The 24672-nt window shown below is 41.7% G+C and overlaps 1 protein-coding gene across 1 annotated transcript in view; it reads left to right on the top strand.

The window, feature by feature from the left end:
- LOC126475002 (supervillin) overlaps positions 1 to 24672 on the top strand; it is a 579202-nt gene that overhangs the window by 544087 nt on the left and 10443 nt on the right. The window contains exon 26 of the mRNA XM_050102541.1: positions 23021 to 23206. Within this exon, the coding sequence (XP_049958498.1) occupies positions 23021 to 23206 (186 nt within the window). The remainder of the gene's footprint in view (positions 1 to 23020; positions 23207 to 24672) is intronic.

Raw genomic sequence — 24672 nt, 5'->3', positions numbered from 1 at the left:
TTTCGACTTCGACCCAAAAACGGAAACGTGACCAGCCAACAGTGACAAAAGTACTACCGCCTGCCCCACAGTTCCTCGTAGTTTCTCGATCTGAGGACGGAAAGGATTTTTCCTCTGTCAACCCTTTCGTTATTCAGAAGGGCGTAGATGCCATAGCCGGATCTGTCAAATCCTGTACCAGGTTGCGTAACGGCACCTTATTACTAGAAACTGAGAGTGCCTTTCAGGCACAAAAACTGCTTCGGGCCACCCTCCTGTACACGTTCCCTGTTCGGGTGGAGGCTCACTGAACTTTGAATTCGTCTCGTGGTGTGGTCTATACTGGCTCCCTCGACGGATTGACTGACGAGGAGCTTCAATCATTCCTCGCTGAGCAGGGCGTGACGGCTGTCCATAGGGTCATGAAAAAGGTCAACAATGACCTTGTACTGACCCGGACAATTTTCTTGACCTTCGATAGTGTTAAGCTGCCATCGCGCATCAAGGCGGGCTACGAGGTTATTTCTGTTCGCCCCTATATCCCGACACCTACGCGCTGCTACCAGTGTCAGCGTTTCAATCACACTCGACAGTCTTGTTCCAATGCGGCTAAATGTGTCACCTGTGGCAGGGATGCCCATGAGGGTGACTGTCCACCTCCGTCTCCTCGTTGTGTGAACTGTCAGGGTGACCATGCCGCATCCTCCCACGACTGTCCTGTCTATAAGGAAGAACGCTGTATCCAGGAAATTCGGGTCAAAGAGAAAGTGTCCACCTCGGCTGCTCACAAGCTATTGGCTAGTAGGAAGCCCACGCTGCTCCCAGCGGGGAAATACAGTACTGTCCTCGCCTCTCCTCGGACTACCCGGGAGGTAGCAACCCAGACATGCGATCTGACCTTCAGCACCACGGTCGTCCGTTCGGCCAGTGCTAAGATCGCGCGGTCGACGTCTCCTCTTCCTCCCATCACCCCACAGACACGAGCACCTTCCTCAGCTTCTGCTAAGACGAAGACACCGAAGTCAGATGCACGGGCCTTCAAGAAGGAACCATCCCGTGCAGACTTCCTCCGTACCTCGACCTCCCAGCCTTCGACCGGTACTTCCACTACACGTCCTTCCAAAAAGGCGCATAGGAAGCACAGTTCTCCTTCCCCGCCACGGCGCATTTCTTCTCTTGCGCCACCCAGCGGCTGCCGCCCCAGGCCGTCATCCGTTTCGCCTGGCCGCACCGCTGGTCACCGTACATCTGGCCGTTCACTGGCGGAGGAAGCTCCCCCTCCCGGCCATCCTCCCGAGATGGCCGATGACCCTATAGACCCAATGGACGATGACTGTCCGCCTACTGATAGCGGCGGCAGTGCTCGCTCGAAGCCAGGCCCTAAGCGGCCTTCGAGGTGACCACTTCTCTCATCTTTCTTTTCTTACGATGGCACTTATTCACTGGAATATTCGCAGCGTTCGCTCCAACCGAGAGGACTTGAAGTTGCTGCTCCGCTTGCACCGTCCGCTTGTCGTAGCCCTCCAGGAAACGAAGCTACGCCCATGCGATCAAATTGCCTTGGTACACTACACCTCTGTGCGTTTTGACCTACCCCCTGTGGTAGGTATCCCAGCTCATGGAGGGGTTATGTTGCTGGTCCGGGATGATATTTACTACGATCCCATCACGTTGCACACCGGCCTGCAGGCAGTTGCCATCCGCATTACTCTCCCCACTTTTACGTTTTCCTTTTGTACCGTTTACACTCCATCGTCGTCTGCCGTTACCAGGGCAGACGTGATGCAACTTATTGCTCAGCTACCTGCACCATTTTTGTTAACTGGAGACTTCAATGCCCACCATCCCCTTTGGGGCTCTCCAGCATCCTGCCCGAGGGGCTCCTTGTTAGCAGACCTTTTCAACCAGCTCGATCTTGTCTGCCTCAATACTGGCGCCCCTAGTTTTCTTTCGGACACATCTCACACCTATTCCCATTTAGACCTCTCTATATGTACTCCCCAACTTGCACGCTGGTTTGAGTGGTATGCACTTTCTGATACATATTCGAGCGACCACTTCCCGTGTGTTATCCATCTCCTGCAGCATACCCCCTCTCCGTGCTTCTCTAATTGGACCATCTCCAAGGCAGACTGGGGGCTCTTCTCTTCCAGGGCGACCTTTCAGGATCAAACCTTTACAAGCTGCGATCGTCAGGTCGCACACCTCACGGAAGTCATTCTCGCTGCTGCTGAATATTCCATCCCTCACCCTCCTTCTTCTCCACGTCGCGTACCGGTCCCCTGGTGGACCGCAGCATGTAGAGACGCTTTACGTGCTCGTCGACGTGCTTTACGCACTTTTAAACGCCACCCTACAGTGGCGAATTGTATCAATTATAAACGATTACGTGCTCAGTGTCGTCGTATTATCAAAGAAAGCAAGAAAGCCAGCTGGGCTGCTTTCACAAGCACCTTCAACAGTTTTACTCCTTCTTCTGTTGTCTGGGGTAGCCTGCGCCGGCTATCTGGCACTAAGGTCCACTCACCAGTTTCTGGCTTGAAGGTCGCGAATGATGTCCTTGTGGCCCCTGAGGCTGTCTCCAATGCCTTCGGCCGCTTTTTCGCAGAGGTTTCGAGCTCCGCTCATTACCACCCTGCCTTCCTCCCCCGCAAACAGGCAGAGGAGGCTAGGCCACCTAACTTCCGCTCCTCGAATTGTGAAAGTTATAATGCCCCATTCACCATGCGGGAACTCGAAAACGCACTTGGCCGATCATGGTCCTCTGCTCCAGGGCCAGATTCTATTCATATTCAGATGCTGAAGAACCTTTCTCCTGCGGGTAAAGGTTTTCTTCTTCGTACATACAATCGCATCTGGATTGAGGGACATGTTCCCGCATGCTGGCGCGAGTCTATTGTTGTCCCGATTCCTAAGCCGGGGAAGGACAAGCACTTGCCTTCCAGTTATCGACCTATCTCGCTTACCAGCTGTGTCTGTAAAGTGATGGAGCGAATGGTTAACTCTCGATTGGTTTGGCTGCTCGAGTCTCGACGCCTACTTACCAATGTACAATGTGGATTTCGTAGGCGCCGCTCTGCTGTTGACCATCTGGTTACCTTGTCGACCTTCATTACGAATAACTTCTTGCGGAAGCGCCCGACCGCGGCTGTGTTCTTTGATTTGGAGAAGGCTTACGACACCTGTTGGAAGGCGGGCATTCTCCGCACCATGCATACATGGGGCCTTCGCGGTCGCCTCCCTCTTTTTATTCGTTCCTTTTTAATGGATCGACAGTTCAGGGTACGTGTGGGTTCTGTCCTGTCCGACACCTTTCGCCAGGAGAATGGGGTGCCACAGGGCTCAGTTTTGAGCGTCGCTCTCTTCACCATCGCGATCAATCCAATAATGGATTGCCTCCCAGCTGATGTATCAGGCTCCCTTTTCGTGGACGATTTTACCATCTATTGCAGCGCGCAGTGTACACGTGTCCTGGAGCGCTGTCTTCAGCGTTCTCTTGACCGTCTTTACTCCTGGAGTGTCGCCAATGGCTTCCGTTTTCTGCCGAGAAGACGGTCTGTATTAACTTCTGGCGATACAAAGAGTTTCTCCCACCGTCCTTACGACTCGGTCCCGTTGCTCTCCCAATCGTGGAGACAACCAAATTTTTAGGCCTTACATTTGACAGGAAACTTAGCTGGTCTCCACATGTGTCATATTTGGCCGCCCGTTGTACCCGTTCTTTAAATGTCCTCCGTGTTCTCAGTGGTCTGTCGTGGGGAGCGGATCGAACCGTCCTACTTCGTCTATATCGGTCGATCGTCCGCTCCAAGCTGGATTATGGGAGCTTCGTATACTCCTCTGCACGGCCATCCATCTTACGCCGCCTCAACTCCATACAACATCGGGGTTTACGACTTGCGATCGGAGCATTTTATACCAGTCCCGTAGAGAGTCTTCATGCTGACGCTGGCGAATTGCCACTCACCTACCGGCGCGATATACTGCTTTGTCGGTATGCCTGTCGGCTACTGTCAATGCCCGACCATCCGTCTTATCGTTCCTTTTTTGACGACTCTCTTGACCATCAATACGGGTTGTATGTCTCTGCCCTGCTACCCCCTGGAGTTCGCTTTCGTCGCCTCCTTCAACACCTTACTTTTTCCCTCCCTGCAACCTTTCGAGTGGGCGAGAGCCGCACGCCACCTTGGCTCCAGGCTCAGGTCCGCGTTCACCTTGACCTCAGCTCGCTCCCAAAAGAGGTCACCCCCGGTTCGGTCTACCACTCCCGTTTTTTGGAACTTCGTTCGAAGTTCATCGACATGACTTTCATTTATACAGATGGCTCTAAGACCAATGACGGGGTCGGGTGTTCCTTTATTGTCGAGGCACAAAGTTTCAAATACCGGCTCCATGGCCATTGTTCGGTCTTCACAGCTGAGCTCTTTGCCCTCTACCAGGCTGTTCTTTACATCTGCCGCCACCGACATTCTGCTTATGTCATCTGCTCAGATTCCCTGAGCGCCATCCAGAGCCTCAGTGATCCGTACCCGGTTCACCCTTTCGTACACCGGATCCAACGCTCTCTTCAGCAGCTGGTGGACGTCGGTTCTCCAGTTAGCTTTATGTGGGTTCCGGGCCATGTCGGTATCCCTGGGAACGAAGCTGCAGATGCCGCGGCCAAGGCTGCGGTCCTCCAGCCTCGAACAGCTTCTTGTTGCGTCCCTTCGTCCGATTTTAGCAGGGTGATTTGTCGGCGCATCTTAACTCTGTGGCATGCCGATTGGGCTGCACTTACCGACAACAAGCTTCGAGCCTTAAAACCTCTTCCCGTGGCTTGGACGTCCTCCTCACGCCCTTCTCGGCGGGAGGAGGTCGTTTTAGCCCGGTTAAGAATTGGACACTGCCGGTTCAGCCATCGCCATCTGCTGACGGCTGCGCCGGCGCCGTTCTGCCCATGTGGGCACTTGCTGACGGTTAGACACATTTTAATGTCCTGTCCAGATCTTAACGCACTGCGCCTCGATCTTAACCTGCCAAATACTTTCGATGCCATTTTAGCGGATGACCCACGAGCAGCTGCTCGTGTTCTTCGTTTTATCAATTTGACACACCTCGCTAAGGACATTTGATGATGCTGTTTTTTAATCCTATGCCTGTCAGTCTGTCTTTTATCGTGTTTTCCCTTTTAGTTGTTGTGGTCAACTTGTGCCTCGCGGTGCATTCTTAGAGTAGTCAGGGCGCTAATGACCATTGAAGTTGTGCGCCCTAAAACCACAAAAAAAAAAAAAAAAGAAACTGTTCATAAATCTTGTGTTTGGCATAGAGAACAAAAGGTAGTCCTTTGGCAGCAGATCAGATGAATAATGGGAATGAGACATTAATTTGATGTTTTTTCTCTATCAGATAATCTCTTTGAATTGTCATGAAGGAGAATGATGCAATGTTTTTGATTGTTTTCCTGATTTTATAAATAGTTTGACACAAACAAATAGTTTCTCGCCAGTCATATGTAACTGTTCTTTGGTTAGGTCCAATGCAATCAAGAAAACCAACAATCATTTTCTGCAAATTGGTTACGAACCACTTTTACTGGCTTTGGTTGATCTTTGAATACCCAAAGGGCTGACTCCTGCTTAATTTCCAGCTCATGCAAATGTATCAAAGTTTATCTCTTTGTCTCTTACGGATGTTGCACTTCCTCTGTCATTTTTTGAGTATTTCGTTATACAAATTGACACAAGTCTATTATTGAACTTTGGTCAAGTTGTGTGTAATCCATTAGCAATAGACTTTTTTAAAAGCTAAATGTTCATACAAAATTAAATATACTCCAGGTTCAGTAAACTTAAAATACTTATATACTTAAATATACTCACAGTTAGTTGCATTTTGATGTTCATCACTCACATCAGGCAGAGCTCTGGGTTGTGCAACCACTCTGGTAGCGAGGCTTGCATAAGTGCAGCTTGGAGTTGTGCATAATCATGTAATCAAGATGTGTGGATAAGTACTGAGTCACTCATGGACACCCTACGACTGTCTCAGGGTGGCCCAGAGACAACAACACCAAGAAGAATCACTTCTTAGCTTTTGACAAGATCAATGTGGTCTTTCTTTTTCCTTGCTAAATCTTTATCTGTATTTGTATAGTTATTGATCCACTCAGTAATTCAATGTACAGAAGTGTGCATCATGACATGGGACAAGTGAAACAAATGATATGAGACATATACAGATATAGTGCTGTTTCTTATAGTGGACATCTCACTGAAGATGTATTATATATGCATTAATAATAATGCCAGAGTGTACTGAATGGAAAAGTGCATATTACATGCATGTCAGTGTGCCAGCATTTAGCTTGTCCCCCACTGAGTGGATCATAAAACAAACTTTGCTTAGCCTGGAAGTAATCATGTCAATGTGGCTTTTCTATGTGAATGTATCAGTGATGTCAATCCCAAAGAATTTTGTTTCATTGAAAAATTCTACATTGCTGCCGATTTGTGTCACTGTTGGAACCTGGGGATTTCTGTTCTGAATGGTGTGGAAGGTTAGGAATTCTGTCTTTTTTGCATTTAGGAGCGGTTTATTTGATGCAAGCCATGAGTCTAGTTGGGTTTTATTTCTATTAACTGATGATACAGATTCATCTGTATTTGATATAAGGATATTAGTATCATCAGCTAAGAGAAATGCCTTGCTAGTGGGTATGATGGAAGGGAGGTCATTTACATAAAGTAGGAATAACAGAGCCCTGTGGCACACCTTGTTTTGTGACTTGTGTAGTTGAATGCACCCAATTGAGGTTCCTGACTGATTAACTTTATTTATGAGCATGTACTGTGCTTGGTCTTCGACATAGCTGCTGAGCCTGCCATATCCCATAAGAATCTAACTTTGGCCCATAGCTGGGCATTTTTTGTCAACAAGCTGTAGAGTAGCATCAAGAAATTAATATGTTGCATCAACAGTGGTTTTATTTTCTTGGGTCAAAAGAAGGAATGTTATTTTTTCTAAGAAGTGATTTTAGTCTGGAAACCATTGCACATTCAGATATTTTGCTGAATGCAGACAGCACTGCCACTGGATGGTAGTTGCTAGGATCTTCTTTAGGTTTCTTTTTGTGTGTGGGTATGACTTTTGGTATTTTAAGTTTTCTTGGGAATACTGAATCTGAAAATGAAGCATCTATTACATGAGACAGTGGCTTACTAGTAAATTTGCTGCAACGGTGGAGAAGGAAGCAAGTGATCATGTCTTTTCATGTTGATGATTTTTCTTCTTTATTTATAATTTATTTATAATCTCTTCTATCTTTGTTTCTGGTGTTGGTGATAAAAACGTTGTGTATTGAAGACTGGTTGAGGGGGTGGTCCGTCTGAATGTTTATTAAACTACTGTGCAAAAAGTGAATTATATTGATCATGAACTTTGAGATTATTGCCTACAGTGTTTTCCTGTTTTTTATATATATATATATATATATATATATATATATATATATATATATATATATCCTCCTTATAGATCACATATTTTTTTTAAAAAAATATGTGGCCTCCATCCATCTGAAGGCTTAGTAAAGTATAGTGTAAAAATTTGAAATAAATTGGTCAGGAACATTTTGAGATTTTTGGTAACAACTTTAGACAAAACCTTGTCTTTATATAGTAATATCGATATATCTACATATATTAAAAAATTTATGAACTTTTTAAATTTTTTTGCTTACAACTGGTTTCGTGTTTATAGTGAACAGATATTTCTGTACCACATTTACTAAAGGATATGCAGCCTATGTCCATCCAAACATTTTTTAGAATATTGTACAAAAATTTGAAGAAAATTTGTTGAGCGCTTTTGGAGATGTTTAGTAACAGTGTTAAACAAGGACTTGCCTCTCTCTCTCTCTCTCTGTGTGTGTGTGTGTGTGTGTGTGTGTGTGTGTGTGTGTGTGTGTGTAAACAAAGATGATGTGACTTACCAAACGAAAGCACTAGCAGGTCGATAGACACACAAACATACACACAAAATTCAAGCTTTCGCAACCAACGGCTGCTTCGGGGCAGGTACAGAAGCAAATAACCAGAGCCACTTCCTCATCCCCTCAAACCCAGAACCTCTCACAGAAGAACTCCAAAAGTGCCCGACTTGTGACAGGATACTTCACGGGACTGGATCAGACTCTGAATGGATCAGACTCTGAATGTGGCTCTCCAGCAGGGATACGACTTCCTCAAATCCTGCAACGAAATGAGATCCATCCTTCATGAAATCCTCCCCACTCCACCAAGAGTGTCTTTCCACCGTCCAACTAACCTTCGTAACCTCTTGGTTCATCCCTATGAAATCCCCAAACCACCTTCTCTACCCTATGGCTCCTACCCTTGTAACCGCCCCCGGTGTAAAACCTGTCCCATGCACCCTCCCACCACCACCTACTCCAGTCCTGTAACCTGGAAGGTGTACACAATCAAAGGCAGAGCCACATGAGAAAGCACCCACGTGATTTACCAACTGACCTGCCTACACTGTGATGCATTCTATGTGGGAATGACCAGCAACAAACTGTCCATTTGCATGAATGGACACAGGCAGACAGTGTTTGTTGGTAACGAGGATCACCCTGTGGCTAAACATTCCTTGGTGCACGGCCAGCACATCTTGGCACAGTGTTACACCGTCCGGGTTCTCTGGATACTTCCCACTAACACCACCCTATCCGAACTCTGGAGATGGGCACTTGCCCTGCAATATATCCTCTCTTCCCATTATCCACCAGGCCTCAATCTCCGCTAATTTCAAGCTGCCGCCACTCATACCTCACCTGTCATTCAACAACATCTTTGCCTCTGCACTTTCGCCTCGACTGACATCTCTGCCCAAACTCTTTGCCTTTAAATATGTCTGCTTGTGTCTGTATATGTGGGGATGGATATGTGTGTGCGTGCTAGTGTATACCTGTCCTTTTTTCCCTCTAAGGTAAGTCTTTCCGCTCCCAGGATTTGAATGACTCCTTACCCTCTCCCTTAAAACCCACATCCTTTCATCTTTCCCTCTCGTTCCCTCTTTCCTGACGAAGCAACCGTGGGTTGCGAAAGCTTGAAACATACACACAAAATTCAAGCTTTCGCAACTAACGGTTGCTTCGTCAGGAAAGAGGGGAGGAGAGGGAAAGATGAAAGGATGTGGGTTTTAAGGGAGAGGGTAAGGAGTCATTCCAATCCCGGGAGCGGAAAGACTTACCTTAGGGGGAAAAAAGGACAGGTATACACTCGCACACGCACCCATATCCAACCGCACATACACAGACACAAGCAGACATTTGTAAAGGCAAAGAGTTTCGGCAGAGATGTCAGTCGAGGCAGAAGTACAGAGGCAAAGATGTTGTTGAAAGACAGGTGAGGTATGAGCAGCAGCAACTTGAAATTAGCGGAGGTTGCGGCCTGGCGGATAATGAGAAGAGAGGATATACTGAAGGGTAAGTTCCCATCTCCGGAGTTCTGACAGGTTGGTGTTAGTGGGAAGTATCCAAATAACCCAAACGGTGTAACACTGTGCCAAGATGTGCTGGCCGTGCACCAAGGCATGTTTAGCCACAGGGTGATCCTCATTACCAACAAACACTGTCTTCCTGTGTCCATTCATGCGAATGGACAGTTTGTTGCTGGTCATTCCCACATAGAAAGCTTCACAGCGTAGGCAGGTCAGTTGGTAAATCACGTAGGTGCTTTCACACGTGGCTCTGCCTCTGATTGTGTACACCTTCCAGGTTACAGGACTGGAGTAGGTGGTGGTGGGAGGGTGCATGGGACAGGTTTTACACTGGGGGCGTTTACAAGGGTAGGAGCCAGAGGGTAGGGAAGGTAGTTTGGGGATTTCATAGGGATGAACTAAGAGGTTACGAAGGTTAGGTGGACGGCGGAAAGACACTTTTGGTGGAGTGGGGAGGATTTCATGAAGGATGGATCTCATTTCAGGGCAGGATTTGAGGAAGTTGTATCCCTGCTGGAGAGCCACATTCAGAGTCTGATCCAGTCCCGGAAAGTATCCTGTCACAAGTGGGGCACTTTCGTGGTTCTTCTGTGGGAGGTTCTGGGTTTGAGAGGATGAGGAAGTGGCTCTGGTTATTTGCTTCTGTACCAGGTCGGGAGGGTAGTTCCGGGATGCGAAAGCTGTTGTCAGGTTGTTGGTGTAATGGTTCAGGGATTCTGGACTGGAGCAGATTCGTTTGCCATGAAGACCTAGGCTGTAGGGAAGGGACCGTTTGATGTGGAATGGGTGGCAGCTGTCATAATGGAGGTACTGTTGCTTGTTGGTGGGTTTGATGTGGACGGACGTGTGAAGCTGGCCATTGGACAGATGGAGGTCAAGTTCAAGGAAAGTGGCATGGGATTTGGAGTAGGACCAGGTGAATCTGATGGAACCAAAGAAGTTGAGGTTGGAGAGGAAATTCTGGAGTATTTCTTCACTGTGAGTCCAGATCATGAAGATGTCATCAATAAATCTGTACCAAACTTTGGTTTGGCAGGCCTGGGTAACCAAGAAGGCTTCCTCTAAGCGACCCATGAATAGGTTGGCGTACGAGGGGGCCATCCTGGTACCCATGGCTGTTCCCTTTAATTGTTGGTATGTCTGGCCTTCAAAAGTGAAGAAGTTGTGATTCAGGATGAAGCTGGCTAAGGTAATGAGGAAAGAGGTTTTAGGTAGGGTGGCAGGTGATCTGTGTGAAAGGAAGTGCTCCATCGCAGCGAGGCCCTGGACGTGCGGAATATTTGTGTATAAGGAAGTGCCATCAATGGTTACAAGGATGGTTTCTGGGGGTAACAGATTGGGTAAGGATTCCAGGTGTTCGATAAAGTGGTTGGTGTCTTTGATGAAGGATGGGAGACTGCATGTAATGGGTTGAAGGTGTTGATCTACTTAGGCAGAGATACGTTCTGTGGGGGCTTGGTAACCAGCTACAATGGGGCGGCCGGGATAACTGGGTTTGTGAATTTTAGGAAGAAGGTAGAAGGTATTGACCACAATTTTTCCATTTGTTGTTTGTTTTGAAATATAACAGTTTGGGCACTACCAAAATGTTACTTTTCGACATACTTTCCTATTTAGTTCTTACTTATATTGGCACACACCCTGGAGACATGTGTCAAAAATGCAGTTTTTTTCTTGTTAGGTGATCTTTCTGGCAATATATCTGCCACTGTGTCTGCTTCATCCAAGATCTTGAGAAGAATCAATTACTATATGTTGGATGCCTTGTGCTCGCCTAACTCTACAAATCTGAAGAGAATACATGTTTTCCTCTAGTGTTTCCTTATAAACTACAAATGCATTAATGATGCTCATTCAAATAAATTAAAGAATAATTTTTTGAATTATTTGAGTCGTTTTCTGTTGAAAGTAGAGTAAGCAATAACTTGGGTCCATTTCTACTTTGAGAATGTTGTAATCAATATTAATATATGGTTTTGTTTTAGTCATTCGGTCTCCTTACAAATGCACAGTTACCTCCATTGCAGTGTGGCATGTTGAGAGGATCAGAATGCCCCTTGTGTCCTTCTATTCTGGATGGAGCAGAATTTCTCTTTTTTGCAGATATCATTTTACTCTTTCTTGAATTCTCCATTTTACAACTATACTTTGAGGAAGGTCCTTTCTGTTAGTCATGCAAGTGCCTACTGCCTTTACCTTGCACACCCATAAGTAATCATATACAATAGGTGATGTTAATAGTGATCCATGTAAATTGTATACATCTGCAAAAAGAGTTCTCCAGTACAAGCGTTACAATGTCTGGCTCCCATGCCCCTTTCACTGTTTACTCCTGTATCCCAATGACATAGCCAGTCAAAGTATCATACCAGGTGAACAAGTATGAAATGTGGATCTTTTTGTATTAAAAACATGTTAAATTCAAAAGAATGACAAACAGTGCTTTATTCTAAGTATGCTCTATTGTTTGATAAAAATTTTTCTCATCTTTTGGGCAATTTGTAAACACCCCACCTGTAAAAATTTGCGCCTTTTACTGTGAACCATTCTTTGAGCCATTTTTTCATATCTTCGTACGAAACAAAATGCTGCTCGGCGAGTGCATGACCCAACGATGCAAACAAGTTCTAATCAGAAGGAGCCAAGTCTCATGAGTAAGCCACATGGGGTAGAACTTCCCAGTTGAGTGCTTACAGTGTGCTACAAACCGGTTTTGAATTATTTGAAGAAAAATTACTTTGTGTTGCCTCTTTTGGTAGTGTGGCCATTTTTCAAGCAGTGAACGGTTCAAATTGGTCAGTTGTTATTGGTAGCATTTAGTATTAACCATTTCCCCTGGTTCTAACAGTGCATAATAGTCCATGCCCCTGCGGTTCTACCAGACATAGAGCATTATCTTTCTGCCAAAGTGATTTGGTCTTGCGGTCGATGTGGATGGTGTGCCTGGGTCTACTCATGAATTTTTGTACTTGGGATTCTCAAAATAAATCCATTTCTGATCTCCTGTAACTATATGATGCAAAATGGACTTCATTTTTTGCCGAGCGAGCAATTTTACATGTGTTTTTGTGCTTTTCCATTGGCCTGTCATTCAACTCGAGTGGCACCCATCTACCAGTCTCTGGAATCTTTTCCCTCTCTTGTAGCCAATTGGAAACATCTTTTTGACTGAGGCTCAATTGCTCGGCGCGTTGTTTTTGTGTTTGCAAGTCATCTTTGTTCAGCAATACTTCCATCTCCACATCTTCGTATATTTTTGGCAGTTTTCCATGTTTCTGATTGCAACATTAAAGTCACCATATCTGAAATGTCAGAACCATCATTCACAGGTATTTTGTGATGGGGCACGTTCACCATAAGCTTCTCAAAGTAATCGGTGTGATTCAGCAACAGTTTTCTTCAAATGAAAACAAAAAATTAATGCTGTCTGCAAATGCTCTTTGTTTGGTATAAATTGTGACGTATTAACCACAACACTCTGCACACACTTTTCCAATTTATCCCTTGTGCGCATCTGACACCTGTTGGTGAAACAACAAAATGGTGGAGTGTCGAATCTTTGTAACACAAACTGCATTGCTGCGACATCTGCTTGTCTGAAATCCACATTTCATAGTTGTACACCTGGTAAACAACAAACAATTTTATTCCCATGTATCTAGCTAGCATGCTTTTCATCTCACACGTCTTCAACAGTGGTCAAATGTTCATGTGGGACAATTAAGGTGATCAAAAAAAGGACAAATTTTGGAAAAAGGGTCCTGTTTAGGTTGGTTACGAGGAATGTATTTGTCATTGTGTTTGAGGTGCAAGTTAAACAAAACCTATCACAAATCATAATCGCTGCAGGAAAGATGTTAAGCAATAGTGGTGCTTTTAACCAATAGTCACTGTCTTTTTGCTTCTTCACAAGCCACATGAATTATTACTGTGGGAAAAGAGTGCATATCCTCAATTTTTGTCCTAGTCCACTTTCCTCAAACACTGTTTTCTTTCATCTTGTAATTGTCTTCTTTGTTTTGCTATTATTGACACAGGATTACCATTACTTTCACTTTTTATTGTTTTTATTATTTTCCCTGGCATGAACAATAGAAAAACAATTTGTGAGTGTGGAAATATAGTAAAGAGATGCTGACACACTGCCAGTTTCCCGAAAAGGGAAACATGGATGTGGAGGAGCAGGATTATCAACTGCACATAACAGTGCTGAAATTGATGGCTCAAAATATTCTGCATCATTATTTTCATGACCTACAATCAGATTACGGTATACTGTACTACTAGAATAGCTTTACAGACATTCTTTTAGCTGTCACATTCTTGCTAACACTACATATTACTTCTTTTCTTTAATACTTACCTCAGCATTTGACTGAATAAAAATCTGGATCAGTTCCAGAATTATCTCTTCTTCTTTCTGAACCAGAATCACTGAGTGCACCTTCCAGGCCACTGAAACATTGTTATCAGTGACTTTCACCATCTCAAAGCTGTGACTGTGCATGATCAGTGGGTCAGCAAATACTCAAATACCTGTAGCTTTTGAAAACAACATGGGACACAATGCATAGTCAAAAGAAAAGAAAAAGGGTGCTGTTGAGACTTACACACAGTTCACATTCTGGTAACTACATAGCAGCAAAATGCAGACATCATGCCTTGTAAATTTAAGACAATTCCCAATAGAGGACACAAAACTGAGTGTCAGCTGTGAATTGTTACCCACAGCACAAGGTAGATGACAGTGATGTCCATCTTCTTAACCGCTGCTACCTGAATCCTACTTAGGTGCCATCCACAGTGTGTTAAACAATAGTTGTGGCTTACTGTGTATTGCCGGGTATTAACTGGAGAACCATACATTCACTGCTGTCAGTAGAAAGTCTCCTACAGAATATTAATGAACAGTAGCAGGCCATGCAACTTACATAAGAATATGTGAAAAGGAAATGACAAATTTAATTTTCCTCAACCCCTTTTCTTTTTTCTTTTCACCTCTGTCCTAGCTTTTTATGCCCCTAGTTTGCTGTGATATTCTGTTCAATGTTCTGTATACGTAAACTTCACAAAAGAGGGGGAATGTTATAATTGTCTTGAGATAAAGAATGTTTAATGTTTACTAACAGTTTGTCACTGTAGTAGCCTGTCAGTTATCAGATAACCAACTTTGGTCTATTCAACTATCTCCAGATCTGCAGTCATTACAAAGTGACCCATTATAGTGGAACAGTAGAAGTATTCACTGTCCAAAAATGAATAACAACAGTAATTACTGACTGAGTGTGCTGACAGACAAAAAAGCATAGAACAAGTAGGTCTTTTTGTGATCATCAGAATCAAAATAATAAGAAAAACTGTTTTGAAAATGGTTCAAATAAAGTAGCAGATCCCAATGCGAAAAGTCATGAAAGGTTCTGTTGTAACAGATCACTTTTTGTGATGACCACAGATCTGATGATGGTTGAATAGACCAAATTTGGTTATTTTGTAATTTATGTACAACCTTAACAGCAAGTATAGCATTATTAATTTAACGGCAATGGAAAATCGAGGATGGGATGTAACAGTATTATGAGAAGGGAAGTTGCTGCTCACCATATAGCGGAGAAGCTGAGTCGCAGATAGGCACAACGAAAAGACTCTCACAATTACAGCTTTTGGCCATTAAGGCCTTCGTTAATAATAAACCACACTGGTTTCAGTTGCCTGAGACTGCAGTCATGTGTGTGAGTTGTGTTTGCAATAGTATTTGTGTGTGTGTGTGTGTGTGTGTGTGTGTGTGTGTGTGTGTGTGTGTGTGTGATGAAGGCATTAATGGCCGAAAGCTATAATTGTGAGAGTCTCTTTGTTGTGCTTATCTGCGACTCAGCATCTCTGCTATATGGTGAGTAGCAACTGTCCTTCTAATAATATTGTTAATTTAATGACAATGGTATTTCATGATTTTGGAGATAGCCCTATTAAACAAAAATGTGGAGAAGAACAAAATTTCTTCTTTTCATTAGATCTCTTTAAAATCAAATATTTGAAAACGCTCTCTTGCAAAGAGTCTAAAAGATTTGTTCTTTAAGCAATTTGTTATAACTGTAACAGCTACAAAACTTCTGTTGCAGTGTCTGTTTCCATCTTCCAAAGGATAAAATTATGTCAACAGCTTCTCGTAGTCAGTAACATGTTTTAGACTTGACACTTCCATCCATTGAAAAGTTAACCCTCTTTCAGTTTAGAGGTGTGTATCTACCTACTCAGAGCTTTTTGTGGATTTTTCTAATAACTTAAAGTGTTGTTCCTTTGAAGAGGCCATAACCCCTTTCTTAGCCACACTGCACAAATTAGGCTTTTGTTATGGAATACATGTTTTGTTTGCTGCTACTGTCTCCACCTTTCCCTATTTCTTTTTCTTTTCTGCTTGCGCTGCTTGGTTTGTCAACCTCCTTAAACATTCTTCACTTTTTACAGAGTGCATTAACTGCATTATATTTTTGCTTACAGGTGGTTTTCTACTTATCTTTTCTCCAGTTGTTTCTTTCCTCTGGATAGCTGTTGCTTTTTTTCCCCCCTCTCACAGTATATTACTCCCCGACTGGACCATCAAACAGTGTTCATAATTTTTATTGTTGCGTATTGTGTAGTTATTGCAAAACTTTTACCAGATGTCTTAAAAAATATGAGCCCCCAGAATTAACACTCTGAGATAAATCAGGGAAGTTAGTCCAAAATGCAGAGTTTCTTGCAGAAAAATTCAATGAAATTTTGAATTATAGGTCACACTGGAAACATTTGAAGTATGATATGGTCAGAATAATTTTCATTATCTCTGATCCTCCAACCATTTATGAAGTGGAACTCAATATCAGAGAACTGAAAAATACAAAACATGTTGTGAAGACCTAATATATGGAGACATCTCAAAAACCACAGGAAAATGTGCAATCGGAAATCTCTACCAACATCTGGTCAAAATGTTCTTCACAGAGAAATACCAGAACACTGAAGCACAGAATAATGCATTATTTATTTAAATTTACAACAAGATCAAAAACGTTCTGGAACCAAAACTTGTGGAATACCAAGATGGATTTCATCCATGCATAAGCCGTCTATACCAAATTCTCTGGCCCGAAACTAAAAATGGAACATTAAAAGTACATAAACAGCTCTTTGTTTAATTCATATATTTCAACAAAGCATCTAGTAGTGTCAATAGACCCACACTTTTATAAGTCCTCAAATCATACAATCTTCATACCAGAAAAATAAAAAATAATGAAACAAATTCCAAGCTAAAATGCAGGGAAGAAATTTCGAAAGCTTTCACAATAAAAAGTGGTCATAGACAAGGTGATGGATTATCCCCACTGCTTTTTAGTATAGGCTTGAATTACATCACAAAGATTTGGCATAAAGAAAACCCATCTCAATCAAAATTGGAGCAAAAGCCTTGGAAAGAACATATTGCCTGAGGTTTGCAGATGATCTAGCTCTTTTAGCTCTAGACATGGAAGAAGTTAGAGCTAGATCACCAGTCACCAAAAACTGACCTAAAAATAGGCTTAGAAGTATCCTTAGTGACAACTGAAATCATGCACATGAAACCCCTTTGTATATTCAGGGTTTATACGACCCGGGACAACCAGGAGATCCGGAAAAAACCCGGGAATTTTTTCATCCGGGAGAAAACCTGGAAAAACCCGAGAATTTTTTAGAATTCCGGGAATTTTTTAGAATTCCGGGAATTTTTCATTGTTTCAGTTTTCAGTTAAATTTTTGTAACTTTGACTGGTAAGAACCAATACTCTAACAAAGAATATTGCTGTATCTCTCTACTGCAGAATAATACTGCACCAATAAGAAACGAACGAAAGGAAAAAAAAAAAAAAAATATTAAAATAAAATTGAAGTTGCAAAGGAAATTCACTATATACAACAAAACACAGTGCTGTTACAAGCATCTGCCGACGGAAAAATGTGTCATAGCCTTTAGGAAGACTATGCAGTGTTTCATAACAACAAATTGCGTCCGATGGGTGTTAGGTCACAACTTTACATTAGATTCGTTTGAGCGGTTGCGAGTGAGCTTATCCGCATGTGCAGTTGAGTCTTGAGTAGTACCTTCTCCTGCTTCTCGCAACAGAAGTGTGGCAGTTAGTTGTATAAGCAATAGCAGCAAGCAGCCAGATGCTATCCGGAAAAATTTTACTGGTGCGCCTAAGCTGCCAGATTCACGTATGTGCAACAGGCCCGGAACTAGGCGGCGGGGGCAAACCGGGTTATCTGCCCCGGGCAATAGTTTCAGGGGGAGGGGGGAGGGGGGGGTGGGGCAAATTCATATTATTGAGGAAAAAGACCTTGTTTCACAAAGCCCCTAGCACCCACCGCACATTGGTCTATCGATTTCTCATATGATTTTGAACGCATCCCTGTTGGTTTTTGAACATTCTTGAACAAATTCTAAGTCGATATCTGAAAGAATCGTAAGTTGATTTTTGAATGCATGCATAGTGTACGTGATGTCTCTGCCAGGGGAATCCCTGTCGCATTCAGAAATAAACTTTCCTGCAGACAAATGGGGATGGGTCTATACGAGCTGAGCAGAATAAAGCCGAATGGATGAATGCCAGTCACTGTTTATGTGGTTGACTGGGTTTGCAAATGGTCAGCATTGTTATAACTACTAGCGAATTCCATAGATTCAGACTACCAAAGTGGAAAAAAACGACTAACAGGAATAACAGGCAACAAAGATTGCGTATTGTCTCCTCCGTGTGTCCAAAAAAAAAAAAATGAAATTTTGACAGAAAATTTTTGGCCAGACTGCTACACTACACTGCGAAGGGCCAGTTATGCAGTCCCCAGCTAGCAGCCGCTAAAGTTCTATTCTGGGAGTAGTGTGGAAAACGCCTTGTTCGAACACGTAATAACGCCCAACCGGTTAACTAAACTGGTGACGAAATTAACCAGATAATAAGTTTTGACACTGGGAGGAATAGTTACAGAATTAGTGATAAGATTGTTTGTTAGAACGAGGAAGGAGAAGAAACGGGGACTCACACAAATTACGGGAGAATATGTCGATTCGAAATTTATTTAAAAATTTAGTACTACTACTTTACAGTCTCATGCTTCAGAAGCTAGAGAGTATGAATGAAATGTGAAATTATTTCCTAACATAAAACTTTTTGCTTGTAGTAGGCCTAATGGGCCTTTGATATTGGTACTTCTTGAATTATATTCTGTTGTGTTATGAAAATGACCATTTGTGCCAAAACAGTCTCATTTATGTGAAGTGTGTAACAACTACTGCAATATTGGGCAGGCCTATTTCATTTTATATAGCAGTGGCAAAATACATGTAATCAGATCGAGAAACCACACCAGTCTTGGTTACAATTTGTATTAACAGCTTTTCTAGTATTAGACAACGACATTTCGTTTTTTCATGTAGCAAAACGTTGACGAACTTTGATGAGGCAGTAGATTCTTTCCCAGAAAGGAAAGTACGCCATGTAAAGCTGTGTCAAGATTAGAGAGAAAAGAAGCTAGGACATAACGATTGAAGAAACATGTACTGTCTTGCTTGTCTCTTGTCTTTATTCATTTTGTGTATCCTATATTTAATTTTATGTCACACAAATCAGCAAGTTATTAGCTAATAGGCAGTAAAGACTGCAAATTTTCTGAAGAGTTCTTGTTCTGCCGGTTGCAAATAATCCCAACCAGTATTAATTTCGAGATTTTTTTAAAGAGGAGCAGGGTGTCAATAAATAGGAGCAGGATGTCAAACCGGCCAACTGGGAGCAGGAGAGGCACCACAGGATATTTTTATTTCCACTGGCGTGAATATAGTTTGATGGCACCCATTCCATTACAATATATTATAGGTTTGAATTCCACAGAGCGAAATACAAGAGACGTGCCATGGAAGAATGCTGTGTGTAGAGGCGTGGCACTGCACTTTGCCACACTTAGGGCCAAATAACATATCTTATGTTCCCTCGAATATATATGTTTTTTGTATCAGACTGTTCAGAAAGATGTGTGCTACAAAATGAAGATATTTTTGAAAAGTCGGTTTTTAAATTTTTGGTGTCCTACCTCAAATGCTCAGGGGAGGGGGGAGCGCCACTATCTTAATATCGCCCCGGTTTGGAAATATCCTAGATCCGGACCTGATTTACAGAGCAGTCTGAGTTGTAGTGGGAGGTGGTAGTCTCCACGTGATCTGTGTTTACGTTAAGTGATTTTGCTGTTAAATCTTTGTTTATTGCTCTCACTTCAAATGAAAACAAAACGGATTTTTGTGGCCGGGAGCTATCGAGTGAATTAAAATACATTCACAAAATTACGGAAGGCTAAAATACGTAATTAGTTTCAGATTTTATTTTGTTTCCACCTTTTTGACAGTCAAGCGTTAATCACCTTGCAGAACAATGAAGTTATCTTTGTCGGTTTGTTAAAGAAATTTGACTTTCACTAATCTTTTCTGCTGAGGCAGTCAATTTATTTGAAAAGAAGTTTTTAATTCCACACTATTGGCTAGATTCAACTGTTTGCTGCATTTCAAGTTCATGTTTTCATCTTCTAGCATGTATGGCATTATGCCTTAATAAATAACCAGACATGAGATAATACAGTACAGGTGTTGTTGTTGTTGTTGTTGTTGTTGTTGTGGTCTTCAGTCCTGAGACTGGTTTGATGCAGCTCTCCATGCTACTCTATCCTGTGCAAGCTTCATCATCTCCCAATACCTATTGCAGCCTACATCCTTCTGAATCTGCTTTGTGTATTCATCTCTTGGTCTCCCTCTACGATTTTTACCCTCCAAGCTGCCCTCCAGCACTAAATTGGTGATCCCTTGATGCCTCAGAGCATGTCCTACCAACTGATCCCTTCTTCTAGTCAAGTTGTGCCACAAACTCCTCTTCTCCCCAATTCTATTCAATACTTCCTCATTAGTTATGTTATCTACCCATCTAGTCTTCAACATTCTTCTGTAGCACCACATTTCGAAAGCTTCAATTCTCTTCTTGTCCAAACTATTTATCGTCTATGTTTCACTTCCATACATGGCCTTACTCCATACAAACACTCTCAGAAACGACTTCCTGACACTTAAATCAATACTCGATGTTAACAAATTTCTCTTCTTCAGAAACGCTTTCCTTGCCATTGCTAGTCTACATTTTATATCCTCTCTACTTCGACCATCGTCAGCTATTTTGCTCCCCAATAGCAAAACTCCTTTACTGCTTCAAGTGTCTCATTTCCTAATCCAATTCCCTCAGCATCACCCGACTTAATTCGGCTACGTTCCATTATCCTCGTTTTGCTTTTGTTGATGTTCATCTTATAACCTCCTTTTAAGACACTGTCCATTCCATTCAACTGCTATTGCAACGCCTTTGCTGTCTCTGACAGAATTACAATGTCATTGGCGAACCTCAAAGTTTTTATTTCTTCTCCACGGATTTTAATGCCTACTCCGAACTTTTCTTTTGTTTCCTTTACTGCTTGCTCAATATACAGATTGAATAACGTTGTGGATATGCTACAGCCCTGTTTCACTCCCTTCCCAACCACTGCTTCCCTTTCATGCCCCTCGACTCTTATAACTGCCATCTGGTTTCTGTACAAATTGTAAATAGCCTTTCGCTCCCTGTACTTTACCTTCAGAATTTGAAAGAGGGGGGGGGGGGAGTAGACAGTACAGGTACTCCAAGAAAATTTACATCTTTTATGGCATAATGTAAGATCCTTTAATGTTTTACACGTATGAACGTTCAGGCTTCCAGCGTCATTGTAGCTGCACAAGCGCTGCGACACCTGTTATTTGGCGTGCTCTGGCAACTGCTGAACAATTCTATTTCTAACAGGTCACAGGAAAATATTACGAATGGTTGTTTGGAAAGCGTTACTTTCAAAGTAAATTTCCTTTCACACAAGATGAACTCTGAGCACGCGGATGTCCGATGAATTTCTTAAATCACAGAGCATTTGACTCTCATTCAAAAATCAGGTCTTTGAGGGCGACCATTTAGAAAATTTTCGAGCCAGAAGATCAGACATTTATGTTGTCGTTAAAAAATTTACTGGCACATTTTTGTGATGCACCTTTAAAGTGTAACACATGCATAAATGAACATTATGTGTTAAAGCTTAGCTTCTCTTGCAGCTTATTAATCTTAGTGACCAAAATTAAACGTAAAAGCTTTTCTTTCATTGTAGCAACACTATGTATACATGTATATTAATTTAAACCATTAACGTTTCCTATTTGTGTATTCGCACTACTTTACAGTGATGTTGCTATTGGCTGACTACATCATGTGTCCTATGATCTGAATATCTGCAGTCATCAGCTGCCGAGATCGCTTGACATGAGCTACAACTGGCTTACAAAAGTGCATCGCAATCTCGATTTCAATCGTTCGGAAAGCAACATGCGGTGTTTGGTGGAATTCGAATTTATACTTTCGTAATATGAAAATATACAGTGTACATGTTGTTGCACATCAGACATCTTTCTAGAACGTGTTTATTCCCCTGAGTTTCGTTTTCCAAAGTGCCGGGAAATTTTACGCCAGTGTATAAAACCACAACCATTTAAAGGATTGATAAGTTTTACAGTTTCAAGGAAAAGTATGCTGTTACTTAACACAGAAAAAATTTGTTTTCATCCGGGAGAAAGTGTATTTTTAACTGGGAAATGCGGGAAAAATCTGGGAATTTTTTTTCGTCGTCCACGTATACACCCTGATATTAGTCTTCATAAGTAATCAAAAAATTAACATAGTTGTACAGTTTAAATATTTTGGAGAACTGTGAAGAATAACTAACATGAAAAGGTGGATAAATGGGACTAACAAAATGAAAAAAAAGCTCAATTTGTAAGCAGTCCAGTGTGTAATAACAGATGCTTGTTAAAAGACACTAAGATCCAACGCACACTATCAGAAACATTCTAGAACCAAAACTTGTGCTTGCAAAACCCTGTTCCCAATTAAAAATGAGGAAACAACTGATCATCACCTCAAAACTGAAAGAAGAATAATCAAAACCTGTACAAATTATTATAATAATAAAAAAAGCCAGGTTGAAGTAGTCTTGAGAATTAATATTTCTTTCATGTCTTGAGGTTGCAAGAAATCAGGATTTTACAACTTGGGATGAGAAATCTTAGAAAAAAGATAGGAGGACATTATGTCCAAGAAATTTGGCAAGGTTTTAAACCAGGTAACAGATGCAGAGGAAAAAGATAAAATCAGTACTCTTCTTAGGAATCACAGATTTGCAGCAGAAGTCACACACAAAAGGGCTATAGGAATTTCAGACAGATTGAGAAAATTATGTTCAGATAGAATATAATGTTGTTCGTGGATTGCTAGAACCAAACAGTGCAACCTGAAAAGCAAAATTGAACAAGCAATGTCACAAGTGCTGCAATGTGGCCAATAAATTTAACAACAATAATAATAACAACAACAATAATAACAACAATTTTCTGTTCCCATCTTGTAAAATATGTGATGTAAAAATTTTTTGTTTGCATTTCGAACAGGTCTGGGTGGCAGCAGTCGTCAGTTGTATACATCAGTTCAGGCAAATGGCACACCTCGACTTTTCCATTTGAGCAGTATTTCTGGCTTCCTCTCTACTACTGAGATACTGAGTCCATATAGACATCCAGACTTTCCTGTGGCCTTTCCATTCCTGCAAGATGATTTGTACAGTGCCGGTCAACCAGGTAAGATCATGATTAAGTTCTGTATGTGTTGTTTGATGAATGACACCGACTGAAATGTTGCAGTAGTCATTACTATACATTTATATTGCATATGTTTCCATTTATTTTATGTTAATTCTGATGATTATTAAAAATTATACCAGATTTACTGGGCGTGAAGGTTAGATCCTGTTTTATTGCGTTCTTTCCCTGACAGATATCAAAATTGAACTTTGAGCTCATTCACTGCTGTTTTCTCCATTGAAACCATTACAAGCATTTATATGGACCACTTTAGTGCTCTTCTCTTCCCCACATAATTTACAAATGTTGTCTTATTAGGTATTAATCATTTGAAATTAAATGAACTTAAATGAATAACACAAGTAAGTAGAGCAGGTAACAACACAAGAAGTTTAGAAAACATGGGTTTTTTGCCACAAGAAGGTGAAGGAGACATAGAGGGAGAGAGTATTACTAGCTTAGTATAGCATAGTATTTCATGATGTTCTCTGGTAAAAAGCATTCACTATCTGAAAATGAATTATAAAAGTAATAATAATTATTGACTGTGTGCTGACAAAAAAAGGCACAAGAAGAGGAACTTAAAATTTTCAGAACCAAATGTTCCTTCCCAAAGAATGAGTGGTTCAGATAGATGTCAATGATTCTCTGAAGCAGTATAATAAGCTGCTGAAAATAAAGGAAATGAAAAAGCCTTGCACCTTTCTGGATCTTGTTGTGTAATCTGCATCTAGAACTAAAAATTCCACAATGTTATTCTTAGCACATTAACAGTCCTTGCCAGTTCCATTTTATGCCTGTTTTTATTTCCTGCTGTAAGACTGACTTTTACCTTCTTTCGTGAACAGGTATTTGAGAGTTTCTGTGGAAAAGACATGTTAGTGTGCTTCTGAATGTACAGATATCTAACAAACACAAACACGTATTGGGTTTGGAAATGAATGAAGTTTACAATCAGACAAATGTAAGAAATTCTAAAAAACAGATCTAGAATGTAGATGTAGCATTGGGAACAAAACTTTGAGTTATATGAATAAAACTGCCAAAGTTAATGGGGAAAAACAAGATGTGTGACAGCATAGGAATATTTTGCAAATAACTCCCTTAAATTGTGACAAAAACAAACAAGTAGAGTCTCAAATAATGAAGTTTAATGTTATACACTGAAATAAATTCGAAAAAGTGTCGTAAGGGGAGTAGAAATTCTTCTACAACTGTTATGAAAACCGGTTGATGCTAAATGTTTGGTTTTCAGTTTCAAGTTACTGTAGATCTACATCATTACATCTTTGAATGAAAGAAAGCTTAGTGTATCCCTGTTTCATCATTATCACATTTACCTGTTGATAATATAAGGTTTTTTCCCAAATTTGTCATTCGAAAAATGCAGGGTCATCTTACATTTGCAGATTAAACTGTTGCTGCTCAGCTTAACATTTTTACATTGTGTAATATATTAAATA

The sequence above is a fragment of the Schistocerca serialis genome, chromosome 4 (genome assembly GCF_023864345.2).
Source record: "Schistocerca serialis cubense isolate TAMUIC-IGC-003099 chromosome 4, iqSchSeri2.2, whole genome shotgun sequence".
NCBI lineage: Eukaryota > Metazoa > Arthropoda > Insecta > Orthoptera > Acrididae > Schistocerca > Schistocerca serialis.
Note: the sequence above shows the minus strand (reverse complement) of the source record. Positions and strands in the feature narration are given on the sequence as shown.